At 43.4% G+C, this 15677-nt stretch overlaps 2 protein-coding genes and 1 long non-coding RNA gene across 3 annotated transcripts in view; 1 reads left to right on the top strand and 2 right to left on the bottom strand.

Moving 5' to 3' along the window:
- LOC128748234 (roundabout homolog 1-like) overlaps positions 1 to 6225 on the bottom strand; it is a 106810-nt gene extending 100585 nt beyond the window's left edge. Inside the window, exons 1-6 of the mRNA XM_053846795.1 lie at positions 5649 to 6225; positions 5430 to 5471; positions 5191 to 5311; positions 4494 to 4635; positions 4213 to 4333; positions 2467 to 3690 (exon numbers count right to left, since the gene is read on the bottom strand). The gene's annotated coding sequence lies outside the window, so the exon portion shown is untranslated. The remainder of the gene's footprint in view (positions 1 to 2466; positions 3691 to 4212; positions 4334 to 4493; positions 4636 to 5190; positions 5312 to 5429; positions 5472 to 5648) is intronic.
- LOC128748235 (transcription factor 7-like 1-B) lies at positions 6044 to 9700 on the top strand. Its single transcript, XM_053846796.1, has 5 exons — positions 6044 to 6614; positions 6854 to 6900; positions 7089 to 7236; positions 7326 to 7433; positions 7875 to 9700. Exons 1-5 carry the CDS (start codon positions 6372 to 6374, stop codon positions 8088 to 8090), a joined length of 762 nt encoding a protein of 253 aa, XP_053702771.1. The 5' UTR covers positions 6044 to 6371; the 3' UTR covers positions 8091 to 9700.
- A 689-nt stretch (positions 9701 to 10389) lies between these two features.
- Positions 10390 to 11948, bottom strand: LOC128748804 (uncharacterized). Its single transcript, XR_008412846.1, has 4 exons — positions 11333 to 11948; positions 11089 to 11183; positions 10885 to 11003; positions 10390 to 10477 (listed from the first exon to the last, which is right to left on the bottom strand). It is a non-coding gene; the product is annotated as an uncharacterized LOC128748804 (long non-coding RNA).
- Positions 11949 to 15677: the final 3729 nt, after the last annotated feature.

The raw sequence follows: 15677 nt of genomic DNA, 5'->3' as shown, positions 1-15677 counted from the left end.
CCCCCCCCCCCCCCCCCCCCCCCCCCCACATGGCTTCTGGCAAACTGCAAACAAGAATTCTTATGGCTTTCTTTCAACAATGGCTTTCTTCTTGCCACTCTCCCATAAAGGCCATATTTGTGCAGTGCACGACTAATTGTCGTCCTATGGACAGACTCCCCCACCTGAGCTGTGGATCTCTGCAGCTCCTCCAGAGTTACCGTGGGCGTCTGGGCTGTGTCTCTTATCAGTGCTCTCCTTGTTCGGCATGTAAGTTTTGGTGGACCGCCATGTCTTGGTAGGTTTGCATACTCTTTCCATTCTTGATGATGGATTGAACAGTGCTCCGTGAGATGTTCAAAGCTTGGGAAATCTTTTTATAACCCAACCCTGCTTTAAACCTCTCCACGACTTTATCCCTGACCTGTTTGGTGTGTTCCTTGGACTTCATGACGCTGTTCACTGACCAGTGTCCTCTTAGCAAACGTCTGAGGCTGTCACAGAACAGCTGTATTTATACTAAGGCTGGATTACACACAGGTAGACTGATCATTCAGCAATCATCAGGCAACCTCTGAAGGCAACTGGTTGCACTCAGGAAAGGGGGCTGAATACTTTCGCACGCCACATTTTTCAGTTTTTTTGTGGAAGTCATGTATAATTTTCCTTCTTTTTCACAACTGTGTGTCGCTTTATGTTGATCTTTCATTTAAAATGCCAATAAAATATATTCATGTTTGTGGTGGCAACGTGACAAAATGTGGGAAAGTTCAAGGGGTATGAATACTTTTTCAACCCACTGTATATCTTGTTGATCAACTTTTCAATGATCCAGGGGTACTTCTGTCACATGAGGAATTCATATGAAAGTGAAAAATGAAAAAAAAAAAAAAATCAGCCTTCCTGTTTCACCTGCTGAATATGCCAAAGTATTTGGTGCTGTATCTCTCAGGGTATGTATGTTATACAAAGACCATCCAAGAATCAATGCTCAGCCAATAACCTTGTTGTCCCCAATAAGTACACTTGTCGGTCGGGTTTGTTTTAAAAAAGACTCGAAGAAGAACAAACTAGTACGACGGTTATTTCAGAGTGACGTTTGTACCACACCACACACCCTTTTTTATTGGAGCCAGTTTGAGAAAGTAGAGTGGAAGAAGGTATGGCTCCTTCCACATAAGTATTTGATTCATAATAAAGTGAGAGAAATCTCTTTTAAAATTCTACACAGAATCTATCCCAGCAAAGAACGCATTAAGAAAAGATTTCAGAAAGATTTTTTTTTTTTACTCTTTTGGCTGTGCCTCGTTGTGAAGATTTTCTGGCAGGAGGACTGTGACTTCATTAATGACAATATAATAACTAATTTTGAATTATGTTGGAAGAATTTTTTTAAGTTTTTGGTTTGTATGAAGAGCACTTATGTTCTGCCTATTTTATTATTAATTTTATTATAAACTCACCCAAGTTCCATATCCATAAATCCAAAGCTACTCACAGATCCCCCTCCTCACTTGGTTTCTTCATTGAAGTGAAACAATATTTCAATTCAATTAAACATTCAACCAAACAAAAGCACAAAAAATAATCACTGCTTGATCTCAATTTAAAATCTTCACTTGAACAATTTTGCCCCCTAGCGTTCATATATGTAATTTGTTATACATAGACATAGACATAGACATAGACTTTCTTTATTGTCATTGCACAAAACATATTACTATATGATGGCAACGAAATTTCGGTCTGAGGCCTCCAGTTTCCAAAAACAAAACGAAATAACCAAAAATAAATAGATAGATAAATAATAATAAAATAATAACAGATAAGTGCCAGTCCAGAGGATGTACATGCTCATACATCCATCTTTTTTTTTTTTTTTTGTGGTTGTGATTACCTTAGTTACTTATTTTTTGTTTTTGTCATTTTCACTTGTATATTTCTTATGCTTTGTGTTGTCCATCTATATATAAATGGACCGCAATTTGACATTGTAATTGGCTTGATCATGACTATATCTTTAATTTTTCGCAATAAAAAAATAATAATAAATTACTACGCCAATGTATTAACTGTATTTTAACTTCATTTTAGTACAGTCACACCTTGTAATATTATTATTTAAATCGTACTTTAATCCCAAAATAGACACAAACATTACTTTTTACTAATCAATGCAAGTCTGGATATATATATATATATATATAGTATATATATATATATATATATATATATATATATAGTATATATATAGTTATATATAGATTGATTTAATTAATTCACTACATTTGACTTGTGTATTCAACAATACATTTTAACAAGATTTCAAATAAAATAATTTGATTTTTCTGTGCAATATGTATGGAGCTTGCCTACAAGGTCTCAGTGGATCACAACTCTTGTGAGGATTACATTGTATTAACATGAAAACACACCATTATTTACAAATGACTAAACTTATTTTATATGCAAGACATGAAAAAGTACCTGTTGAAAGCCAGTGTTGATGGGCTGAAGAGGCTCCATGATCATGTACTAACTTTTGATGGACACTAGATGGCACTCGTTGTTCAATCTTTGGCTTTACTACTCAGTGCTCAATGCCACTTTATGCTCAGCTGCATGGGGTGACAAAAAGTCACAATGAAAGCATGCACTAAGAACAACTGCTGTCGTATTATTAATTACAACAATGATTTATTCATTTTGCATTTGGAAAGTGACTTCACTTGGGGAAGCTAGCATAAGCGCTATGAGGCCTTTTAATTTCATAATATTGAAATTTGACGGAAGAAAGTTAAAACCTCAATCCCTGTGCTGAATAGGGTGAGACATAAATTGTTTCAGACAATGTAGTTTCAGAATAAATCATTTCACTCCATTTTGCCGATTCATTTGACCCTGTCTCCCCCAGAGCAAGCCAGAAAAATGCAGGTCCAGACAGGGAAGCTTCCCTCTCATCAAAGACCACCCACAAAAACATCTTCTGCCAACAGAACCCAATGCGTTCCATTTGCCTCAGAGGTGGGAATGACATCAGTGTTACAGTCATCTTTGAAGTCAGAAAATAATACACGACAAAAAAAACTAAAACCTCACCTTTCTGGCTTGTCTTGAAGTAAAAGACATGCTGATGATAGTAAAGCTAGCGATGCGTTCCGGTGACATTGTTCACCTAGAGAGTACTAACAAGTTAAAGTTCCAGGAAGCTTAGGCCAGAGTGAATAGAGTAAAAGCGCTGTCCAGTAGTTGGGAAAGATCTCTGACTGTTCCTTATCCATTCATAAAACTTTAAATGCCAAGGAGGCAAGTGGTTTTTGAGGGCAGGTTAGGGAAAAGGCTGACATGGCTGCATCGACAACAACCCTGAAGAAAACCAACCTCCGACTTCCTCAGTGATCATCACTGCTTCACATGAAAAGTGGTGCTTTGCTGACCTAAAGCACCTCATTCATTTCCAAACAAATGTCTTGGCTGGCATCTGCGCAGTCACATAGCGACATGCTTTGGGACTCTCTCACCTCAATTAAAGCCTTGAACGCCCCCTTATTTTTTCCTATCATGTTGTCATGTGACTGTCCCCACTGCTGTCTTCAAATGGAATTCCCAGCTCTTCAAGTCTCTTCAGGATCAGTGATGCCAAGTGCTGGGGATTTTCCACTGTTGACAACACCCTGATGAGCGATGATTGCTTTTATTTGGGGTGCAGACCTAAATGATAGAAAAAAAAAACTGTGACTGCTTGATGGCATCCACAATGACAGATATGCTTTTGCAGCTCAACAAATAAAACAATTCATTCAGAACATGATGACTGAGCTAGATGTTGGGAGTTGCTGCTCCCCTTTCAACACAACTTGATGTGGCATAGTGGGATGCATGAAGAACATGCGGGTTGTTCAAACAAACTGAGAAAATACAGAATTTATTTCACAATATAAAAACAGATTGCCTTCATATGGCAGCAAGTGTAGAAAAAAACATGTCAGTGATTGCAATGTAAAGTATTATAAAGTTCTCTTACCTAATTAGAACTCCTAACATAGTAATTCCCTGTTCCTGTCACGTGTGACATTCCCCAAAATGTCTTTTCAGAACATATTCTCCCATTCACCCACGAACCGTAAACACATTGGTTTGAACAGCGTCTTCTGTTGGAGGTCTTTTAGGGGACATGAGTCCATAATCATTGTTTTCAGGGCTTTGAATATATGGGAATTCACATTTTGTCACCTCTTTTTTCTTTGTTTCTGTGCTGACAAGTCCTTGTGGAAACATCTGTATCCCGTGCCATTTTCCAACAATGGATCCCAGCGACGTGGTGCATGAGAGACATCCATCATCAAAGCAGCTCCTGAAAACAAGTGAGGCACATTTCATCATCTGGAGTACAATATAGTTGGCATCCATGGTAAAGAGCAAAACCTTGTTGTGCACTGAACCTGCTTAAAGCATTTGATATGAGGCATATATTAACAGAATTTTACTTGAGTTGTGTCTGCATGCTTGTGTACCTTTTCATCTTCTTTGGAGGTGCAACAGCTCCACCACATGTGGTTGCAGACACTCCTGACCCAGGGACTATCTGCTATCGGCAGAGAGATGCATATGAAGCTGTAATCGAATCAGTGGGTGTGCACAACATTCTGCAGTCCCCTACAAAGTAAGAAGCAAGAACAAAGAGAAATGATGATACAGCAGTTGAAAAACATAAAATCCCACTGCGTATGCCAGTGGAGGGCAAACCGTTCCAGGAAGGGCCGTAGTGGGTGCAGGTTTTTGTTCAAACCTATCAAGCACACAGAGCTTGATGCATAGAAGCCATCAGTGTACTCCACTGGATGCGGATGCCCATTGACACTAAATGGCCCATAACCATTCAATACCCTGCATTTGGCATCTGTTGCTTTATTTGAGAGATAACATTGTGTAGTTCTTGGTCACTCATTGTGCTGTATGTTCCTCTTACAGATAACCCAAATTCTTGCATTCTCCTGTAAGTGGTTCTTTCTGACACACCCAGACATTTAGCAATGCAAGGGACTGGAAAGTGTGTGTCTTGCAAATATTCAGGTTTTTCTTTCTCAATAATGATTTTAGTTTCCATTTCCAGGTATCAAGTTGGCAGTAAGGTCACATTGGACAAGTTCATGTAGGTTTTGCAGTGCCTCTGTAATCTGAGACACATCACCAACTTGGTCAGAAAATGACCTAAATAGAAGAAGCTCATGGTGTGTAGAAGGTCCATACAATCCAAGCTGATTGGTTGTTGACTCAACGCCGCTTGCAGTTTGTCGAGAAGACTTTCTATCAGCTAATGTCTCAGTATGTTCTATCGGGGGAAATATTCAGTTAGAAAGCATGAATCATGAATGTGGACAAACAAATATTTGATGTGAAATAAAGATGTCTGTTTCTCATTTCTCGAGGGATGCCTCAATATCACTTACATGGGGAGGTGATTGGTTATTGTCAGGCTCCTTTTCTGAACACTGAAGAAGACAACAGAGTTAGTTGCTCATGGAATGCTGGCATGAACTGTTCAGCCATTCAGAAACAAGTCCATAATAATGAAAACTGCTCTGCAAACTAAATGACTGAACACTGATTTATTTTTATATTAATCACACATCACATTTGATGATCATATGAGCAAAATGTGAAAATACCTGGTGTGTCCAATAAATCCAGTAAAACTGCGGGGGTGCCCCCCTTGCCGTGCGCCATTTTTTTAAATTGAAGATTCAGTTCCAACAGGACCCGCCTTCCCCGTCCAGTGAAGCGTCTTGTGAATGGTGGAGAGTTTCAGCCAATGAGAGCAGAGGACTTCAAGCGGCAGCTCAGTGATTGGCTGAATTTGGTGGCAGTCTCGCTACACTTGGAGTTGTGCGCGCAGCAGACTGAAGTTGAGCGCGAGCGTATGACACTTCGAACTGGGTAGCCCGAGGTTGAGCGCGCGCGTATGCGACGTTGAGTGTACAACAACCAAATCACGTTCGCTCAAGTCGGTGGCAGAGATCTAGATCCTGGTTCTGTCGCTCTATATTTTGACTCGAAGAATTCGTTCTGGTCGTAACGAACGAGGACTCGTGAACACGAAAACGAGCCCGTCCGAGAATTGACGGCGTCATTCCGCATGCGGTCACTTCCGGTATGGAGTTGCCTGAATTCGACAGTCTTGTCTGAGATTGGTTGCCTCTCCACAAGCGTACATCTTGTACTGGTCTCGTACTCGCACGCGACGGTTTGGACGTCATTACATCCCGAGTTTAAAAAAAAAAAACGAAGCACTGATGATGACCGTTAAAAAATGACGTCAGCACTAAAGGCATCAAAGACAGACGTCTGAGTCTGAAATAGATTTTGTTCTCCTCACTACTCTCCGGTCAGACATGGAGCTCGCCGCCACCAACTTTCTCTCATCGGTTGATCCAGGTTTCCACCATTCTCCAACTTCCTGCCACAGCATGATCGTTTGCACCTACGACCATCCCAGAGTCCCACTGGAACAGTCTGGACCAAACAGGGCTCAGCCAGGTGTGGGTTTGGCTTCTTCCAGACGTGCCAAGGACGCACCGACTCATGACGCCCAAGGCAACCAGGTCGTCTGCATCCCCTCGCTGAAGACAAAACAGGTAGGAGAAGACAGAGGAACACCAACCGAGAGACTTGGACTAGATTCTGCACAGTCTAAACTTAGTGTCACCTTGTGTGTTTAATGTGTGACATTTATCACGTCTGTACGTTTTGGATTATATCAAGCGTGAAATCACATTTTCTCAAACAAAATATCAATTTGTCGTTACAACTCAACAGAAACAAGGATTGGGTGCTTGTGTTAGATGTATTTTCACACTGTGCTGATGCTTTTCAGGTGCTGATGAGTCCAAATGGGACCGTTCTGGATGCCTCTGGACTCTTGTAAGTTGTTCAGTTGACCACACATTTTCTCATATTACTGTACCATATTGAATAATCGTTTTGAATCTGTTGGCGAGTGTCAGAGACGTGAACTGTTTTTGTGTGACGGTTATATGAATTTCTGTTCTGTACTGAATGTCTTGTTTTTGTTTTGTGTTTTCAAGTTTCAAATGTCTCTCTTCAACCAGGGAACAGAAAAAGGCAGCCCATTTCAAGACGGACAACAAAAAGCCACCAAACTCCTTTATGCTGTTCATGAGGGAGAACAGGTCCAGGGTGGCAGCTGAGATGAAGATCAGCAACGGCTCTGTAGTGTGTAAAGCTCTGGGACAGATGGTGGGTGTGTGGGCTTCAAACAAAATGCAGCGAGTGTTGCCTTTTATCCAAATCATCTCATCCAATTCTGTCTTGCCATGTGTCCACAGTGGTGGTCTCTGACTGCCCAGCAGAAGGAGGAGTACTACCAGCGAGCCCTGCTTGAGAGAAGACTGCATGAACAGCAACACCTAGACTGCCCCAGGGTCGAACACGTGGTACGCATGTGCAACATTAAAGCATGTTGTTACTGACATGGATCAACAAACCCTAGTTAGTTCATCTGTGAGTACCTGTTGAAAGCCAGTGTTGATGGGCTGAAGAGGCTCCATGATCATGTACTAACTTTTGATGGACACTAGATGGCACTCATTGTTCAATCTTTGGCTTTACTACTCAGTGCTCAATGTCACTTTATGCTCAGCTGCATGGGGTAACAGAAAGTTACAACGAAAGCATGCACTAAGAACAACTGCTGTCGTATTATTAGTTACAATGATTTATTCATTTTGCATTTGGAAAGTGACTTCACTTCAGTTAAACTGTGAGGAAGCCAGCATGAGCGCTATGAGGCCTTTTAATTTCATAATACTGAAATTTGATGGAAGAAAGTTAAAACCCCAAATGAATGATTTGTTTTTTTCTGTTTCTTTTTTAAGATTAAGAAGAGAAGAAGAAGGAGCACAAAAGCACAAGAGCAGGACTGCCAGCCCCCCCGAGGTCGATCCTGTCTTGACAGCTTTGTAGTCGATTTTTACCCTGGATCTATCTCTGCTGAGTTGCCAGAGTTAAGCAAACTCTATGGACCAGACTTCATGGATGAATTTTGCAATTTAGAGGGGACCGGTTTCTCAGCCAGGGGAATTCACATTTAGTCACCTTTTTATTCTTTGTTTCTGTGCTGACAAGTCCTTGTGAAAACACCTGTATTCCATGCCATTTTCTTGCTAACAATGGATCTCAGCGACGTGGTGCAGGAGAGACATCCATCATAAGAGCAGCTCCTGAAAACAAGAGAGTGCCACTCTTGTTTCATCATCTGGAGTACAATACAGTTGGCTTCCGTGGTGAAAAGCAAAACCTTGTTGTGCATTAAACCTGCTTAAAGCATTTGATATGTGGCATATAGGAACAGAATTTTACTTGGGCTGTGTCTGTATGCTTGTGTACCTTTTCATCTTCTTTGGAGGTGCAACAGCTCCACCACATGTGGTTGCAGACACTCCTGACCCAGGGACTATCTGCTATCGGCAGAGAGATGCATATGAAGCTGTAATCGAATCAGTGGGTGTGCACAACAGACATTCTGCAGTCCCCTACAAAGTCCAGGGGGAAACACTGACAATGAGGGAGATAAATATTGTGAGGTTGTGCTCCATAGAGCTTAAACTTAGACGAACAGTAGACTAACCTTTGGCTGCCTCCTTTCCTTATGGAAGGATGCCTGTCTGTAGTGTCCACTTCAACATCAATGCTCTTCTCCAGGTGTTTCTTCAAGCCCAAAGGTCCCATTACAACAGAACCTGAGGCCTGAGACAAACAGTAACAGAGTAAATATGCATGAGGATCTCTAAAACATAGAACTGACCATTGTGAAAATAATTCACCATCTTACCTGCATCTGATTTGTGGAGTCATCCATGACAGAGTGTGCATTGTGTTTGCTGGAGTTTCCGGGGCTGTCACTTCTGCCATCTCCACATAGCTGGGCTATGAGGAATAAGGAGCTCAGCCTCAGGTAAGTTCAATCATCTCATTAGCATCATATAGAGGACCGTGCGTCTTTAAAATTATCCATTCATTACATGTGTTACATAACAAATCCCAACATTAAGAAAACTTGTAACAATATAATTTACCTGAGGTTGCTGTAAGTTGTTCTCATTGTCTTGTGCCTTTTTTATGAACTTACTATTTCAGTTCCTCAAGACCCGCCATCCTCCCAATTGTAACGTCTTGTGAATGGTGGAGAAGTTCAGCCAATGAGAACAGAGGACTTCAAGCGGTAGCTCAGTGATCGGCTGACTTTGTGGCAGCTGGGTAACTGCATGTGGTTGAGCGAGTGAAACCGAAGTTGAGCACGAGCGTGTGACACTGAGCGAGCAGCAGAGATGGATTATTTTGAGGAAATTTGGACCATTCCTCCTTTGCAAATGTTTCCAGATCTTTGAGGTTGGAGGGTTTCCGTGCTGCCACCCGTTTCTTGAGCTCCATCCAAAGGTTCTCGATGGGATTTAAATCAGGACTTTGACTTGGCCACTTCATCACATGAATATCATTGTCCTGGAACCATTTCTTCACCACCTTCGCCGTATACTTTGGATCATTGTCCTGCTGAAAGGTCCAATGCTCCCCCAGGTCCAGGTTCTCCGCTGCCTTCTTGAGGTTTTCTTGAAGGATCTTGATGTGCTGCTCTTTCCTCGTGATTCCTTCCACTTTAACCAAGCTGCCAGGTCCATTGGCAGAAAAGCAGCCCCACAGCTAGTGATGTTACAAATGGCACTGGAGTCGCGAGTCACGCCTCGCACAAAGGGGGCGTGGTTAAATGGAGCCCGTATCGAGGCCCGTCTCGTTTTTTCCTCATGTCACCTGACCGAAGGCAAACGAGGCCCCGTTTTCAGCGATCACGTGACTGACTCGTGTCGTGATTCGCGCTCCTTAAATAGGCGCGGAAAATCCAGGAAGAGTCCCCCGCATGACCGTCTGACGTGAGTCTTCGATCACTGCTGCGCTACTTCGATTGAGAGAGAGTGAGGATGGAGCCACCCAAGAAGCGAAGGACTTCACCACTTTGTGAGCGTTTCGAACAGATATCTCCCACAAAGGTATAACAGTATAACAGTATAATGAAGCACAGGTCTCTATAATTATAAACAAACTTTTTTTTTGGCGTGTGTGTGACACATGATATAATAATAATACATATAATATATATACATAAAATATATGTAGATACAAATTTTAACCCCTACACCCCCAACACACATTCTTCAAACAATCTTTTGGTTTGGTTTACCCTGGATCTATCTCTGCTGAGTTGCCAGAGTTAAGCAAACTCTATGGACCAGACTTCATGGATGAATTTTGCAATTTAGAGGGGACCGGTTTCTCAGCCAGGGGAATTCACATTTAGTCACCTTTTTATTCTTTGTTTCTGTGCTGACAAGTCCTTGTGAAAACACCTGTATTCCATGCCATTTTCTTGCTAACAATGGATCTCAGCGACGTGGTGCAGGAGAGACATCCATCATAAGAGCAGCTCCTGAAAACAAGAGAGTGCCACTCTTGTTTCATCATCTGGAGTACAATACAGTTGGCTTCCATGGTGAAAAGCAAAACCTTGTTGTGCATTAAACCTGCTTAAAGCATTTGATATGTGGCATATAGGAACAGAATTTTACTTGGGCTGTGTCTGTATGCTTGTGTACCTTTTCATCTTCTTTGGAGGTGCAACAGCTCCACCACATGTGGTTGCAGACACTCCTGACCCAGGGACTATCTGCTATCGGCAGAGAGATGCATATGAAGCTGTAATCGAATCAGTGGGTGTGCACAACAGACATTCTGCAGTCCCCTACAAAGTCCAGGGGGAAACACTGACAATGAGGGAGATAAATATTGTGAGGTTGTGCTCCATAGAGCTTAAACTTAGACGAACAGTAGACTAACCTTTGGCTGCCTCCTTTCCTTATGGAAGGATGCCTGTCTGTAGTGTCCACTTCAACATCAATGCTCTTCTCCAGGTGTTTCTTCAAGCCCAAAGGTCCCATTACAACAGAACCTGAGGCCTGAGACAAACAGTAACAGAGTAAATATGCATGAGGATCTCTAAAACATAGAACTGACCATTGTGAAAATAATTCACCATCTTACCTGCATCTGATTTGTGGAGTCATCCATGACAGAGTGTGCGTTGTGTTTGCTGGAGTTTCCGGGGCTGTCACTTCTGCCATCTCCACATAGCTGGGCTATGAGGAATAAGGAGCTCAGCCTCAGGTAAGTTCAATCATCTCATTAGCATCATATAGAGGACCGTGCGTCTTTAAAATTATCCATTCATTACATGTGTTACATAACAAATCCCAACATTAAGAAAACTTGTAACAATATAATTTACCTGAGGTTGCTGTAAGTTGTTCTCATTGTCTTGTGCCTTTTTTATGAACTTACTATTTCAGTTCCTCAAGACCCGCCATCCTCCCAATTGTAACGTCTTGTGAATGGTGGAGAAGTTCAGCCAATGAGAACAGAGGACTTCAAGCGGTAGCTCAGTGATCGGCTGACTTTGTGGCAGCTGGGTAACTGCATGTGGTTGAGCGAGTGAAACCGAAGTTGAGCACGAGCGTGTGACACTGAGCGAGCAGCAGAGATGGATTATTTTGAGGAAATTTGGACCATTCCTCCTTTGCAAATGTTTCCAGATCTTTGAGGTTGGAGGGTTTCCGTGCTGCCACCCGTTTCTTGAGCTCCATCCAAAGGTTCTCGATGGGATTTAAATCAGGACTTTGACTTGGCCACTTCATCACATGAATATCATTGTCCTGGAACCATTTCTTCACCACCTTCGCCGTATACTTTGGATCATTGTCCTGCTGAAAGGTCCAATGCTCCCCCAGGTCCAGGTTCTCCGCTGCCTTCTTGAGGTTTTCTTGAAGGATCTTGATGTGCTGCTCTTTCCTCGTGATTCCTTCCACTTTAACCAAGCTGCCAGGTCCATTGGCAGAAAAGCAGCCCCACAGCTAGTGATGTTACAAATGGCACTGGAGTCGCGAGTCACGCCTCGCACAAAGGGGGCGTGGTTAAATGGAGCCCGTATCGAGGCCCGTCTCGTTTTTTCCTCATGTCACCTGACCGAAGGCAAACGAGGCCCCGTTTTCAGCGATCACGTGACTGACTCGTGTCGTGATTCGCGCTCCTTAAATAGGCGCGGAAAATCCAGGAAGAGTCCCCCGCATGACCGTCTGACGTGAGTCTTCGATCACTGCTGCGCTACTTCGATTGAGAGAGAGTGAGGATGGAGCCACCCAAGAAGCGAAGGACTTCACCACTTTGTGAGCGTTTCGAACAGATATCTCCCACAAAGGTATAACAGTATAACAGTATAATGAAGCACAGGTCTCTATAATTATAAACAAACTTTTTTTTTGGCGTGTGTGTGACACATGATATAATAATAATACATATAATATATATACATAAAATATATGTAGATACAAATTTTAACCCCTACACCCCCAACACACATTCTTCAAACAATCTTTTGGTTTGGTTTACCCTGGATCTATCTCTGCTGAGTTGCCAGAGTTAAGCAAACTCTATGGACTAGACTTCATGGATGAATTTTGCAATTTAGAGGGGACCGGTTTCTCAGCCAGGGGAATTCACATTTAGTCACCTTTTTATTCTTTGTTTCTGTGCTGACAAGTCCTTGTGAAAACACCTGTATTCCATGCCATTTTCTTGCTAACAATGGATCTCAGCGACGTGGTGCAGGAGAGACATCCATCATAAGAGCAGCTCCTGAAAACAAGAGAGGCACATTTCATCATCTGGAGTACAATACAGTTGGCTTCCATGGTGAAAAGCAAAACCTTGTTGTGCATTAAACCTGCTTAAAGCATTTGATATGTGGCATATACGAACAGAAAATGAACGTGCACAACCCGCGCCAAGTAATAACCCACAATCATTTAAAATGCCATGTCCCTCACTGTGGCTGAAACATAATAACATGATCGAATGTAATAATGTTTCTGTGTAGGTACCAGGAAACATGCTGTGGATCAGGCTTTGGTTGACATGGTTGTGAAGGATTCCCAGCCTTTCACACTGGTGGAAGATCAGGGATTTAGGAGCCTTCTGCATCTCCTCGAGCCAACCTATATTATTCCAACTAGACAGGTGAGTTTTGTATATCCATAAATGTATGCTGCTTGTTATATGGTAAATGACAGGTGCCATAGTAGTGGGCTAGTAGTGGGCAGCAGTAGCTCAGGTGGTTGAGCAGGTTGTCCAATGACTGCAGGGTTGGCGGTTCAAATCCCGCTCCCACCAAGTTGCGTTCATAGTGTCATTGGGTTAGACCTAATCTACCTCCCCTTGTGTGAATGAACTCTGACGTGCTTTGAGTCTCATGAAAAGCGCTGTATAAAGCTGAGGCATTATTGTTTATTTTATTTTCCAGGCTCTTAAGGCAATGATCGAGGAGAGATTCCATGCCGAAATGCAGAAGGCAAAAGAAGAGGTCCAGAAAGCTAAAGCTTGCAGTCTGACTGCAGACATGTGGACCTCTATGAACATGGAGGCCTATCTTGGTGTGACGTGTCACTTTATTACTGAGGAGGACACTCTCAACACCATCCTGCTGGGAGTGGAACATTTTCCACAGAGCCACACGGCAGAGAACTTGGCCCAGGCAAAGACAAAAATTATGGCAGAATGGGGAATAAAAGACAAGGTCAAATGCCTGGTCATAGATGCGGCATCCAATATGATAGCCTGTGCACGCACTCTGGGTGTAAGGCAAAGCATATGTGTTGCACATTCCCTTAATTTGATTGTGCAAAAGTCATTTGACCAGGTCCCCATATTGTCTGAAATAAGAGCAAAAACCAGAAAAATTGTGGCCTACTTCCGGACCTCCACAACTGCTAAAGAACGCCTCGGCCACATGCAAGAGTCCATGGGAAGACCAAAAGACAAGTTGTTACTGGAGGTAGAAACACGCTGGAACAGCACACTGCTTATGCTCCAGCGTGTCTTTGAGCAGCGGGAAGCCATGGGGGCTTCACTGTCAGTGGACCTTCCCCAACTCACATCCAGTGACTTCAAAACAATTGAAGAAACCATTAAAGTGCTTGGCTGTCAGAGGAGAAATGGGTGTCTGGGTCTAAAGTGATACCACTGATGAAAATGCTTCTGCATGCAGTGAACTGTGAAGCTTCTAATGTGACCACAGAAACACCAAAAATGTTGACAGACATTTTAAAAGTAAGGCTGAAGGATCATCTGGCCAAACTAGAGACTGCCAGTGTAATGACACTGGCAACACTGCTGGATCCACGGTTCAAAGTACTGGGATTCCACAGTGAGTCAAGAGCAAATGACGCTGTAAAGAGACTGAAAACGGAGTGCACCAACATAATCTCTCTGCCATCAATTCCTCCACAAAGGCCTCAAGTGAGGGATGAAAATTTGGCAGCACAATCAACATCTAGCTCAAGTAAGATTTTATATCTGTTTTTATGTTTACTATAATACTGTGGCGAGCTAGGGTATTAAATTAACAAATCACAGGCAGAGACTTCTTCCAGTGTAAATTGCTATTCCTGTGCCTCATACACCGCGTGACTACAGGAAGTACAGCCACTTTATTAACATCCAAGCATTCATGCATTCACATAAATGGAGGGAGGTCACAAAACAAACTAACAACCCCACTCACGGTGCCCACCCCAACACAGGAGTTATAACAAAAGAGAACTATCAATCCGAACACAGAGGACAGCAACATGCAGCAAACAACTTGTAGTGAAGCAAAACACACACAATGTCACCCAGAACACCAAAACAAACCGCTGCAAAGCATGCTGGGGGAAACTTCTCAACTCTGCCTTCCCCAATACGCCACATTGCCCCCACCTAGGTGGTTAGCTGACCCCAGCAACCCATGCTCTCATGACAAAGTCCTTTAAGTGTTGGGGAAGCCGGCGCTGTCGCCGTGTGGTCACAATAGGCTGGCTAGCAGTTTCAGGGGGTGGTGTAGGTGAGTGAGAGGGCTGTTCCTCCAGTCGGGACTCCCCGCCAGATTGGTAGGGTGCAAGCCTGTCTCGGTGGAGCACCACCACCCGATTCCTCTTTATGAGCCGCACCCTGTACACTACGTCTGACAGTCTCTCAAGCACGGTACAAGGTCCCGTCCAATGGCTCATCAGTTTAGGGGAAAGACCTTTCTTCCGCTCAGGGCTGTAGACCCACACCTGTTCCCCAGGGGCAAAGTCCTGTCCTTTACAACGGGAATCATAAGCCCGCTTCTGCCGCAACCCAGCATCAGAGAGGGCCTTCCTGGTCATCTCATGCACCAGCCGGAGCCGTTCCCTTAGACTGTAGAGGTAGTCCAAGCCTGGTGCACCTTCCAACTCAGGCTCAGGGGGAGGACCAAAAACCAAATCCACAGGGGTGCGGAGCTCATGCCCAAACATGAGGATGGCAGGGGTGCATTTTGTGGATTCCTGAACCGCCGTCCAGTATGCCCACAAAACTAAAGGCAGGTGTCGATCCCTGTCTCACTGCTGCCGGCTGGTTAGGATTGCTAGCTGGGTAGCCAGGGTATGGTTGAAGCGTTCAACCAGCCCATCGCTCTGAGGGTGCAGTGGTGTGGTCCGGGTCTTCTTGATGCCGAGCCTCCGGCAGACCTCACTGAACACTTTGGCCTCAAAGTTCCGACCCTGATCACTGTGCAG

This window comes from Synchiropus splendidus, chromosome 17 (assembly GCF_027744825.2).
Source record: "Synchiropus splendidus isolate RoL2022-P1 chromosome 17, RoL_Sspl_1.0, whole genome shotgun sequence".
Lineage (NCBI taxonomy): Eukaryota > Metazoa > Chordata > Actinopteri > Syngnathiformes > Callionymidae > Synchiropus > Synchiropus splendidus.
This window is presented reverse-complemented; position numbering and strand designations above follow the sequence as displayed.

Coding starts and splice junctions, on each gene's coding strand:
- LOC128748235 (XM_053846796.1), top strand. CDS start 6,372: ATGGAGCTCGCCGCCACCAACTTTCTCTCATCGGTTGATCCAGGTTTC. Junction 6,901..7,088: donor CTGGATGCCTCTGGACTCTT/GTAAGTTGTTCA, acceptor CTCTTCAACCAG/GGAACAGAAAAAGGCAGCCC. Junction 7,237..7,325: donor GTAAAGCTCTGGGACAGATG/GTGGGTGTGTGG, acceptor ATGTGTCCACAG/TGGTGGTCTCTGACTGCCCA.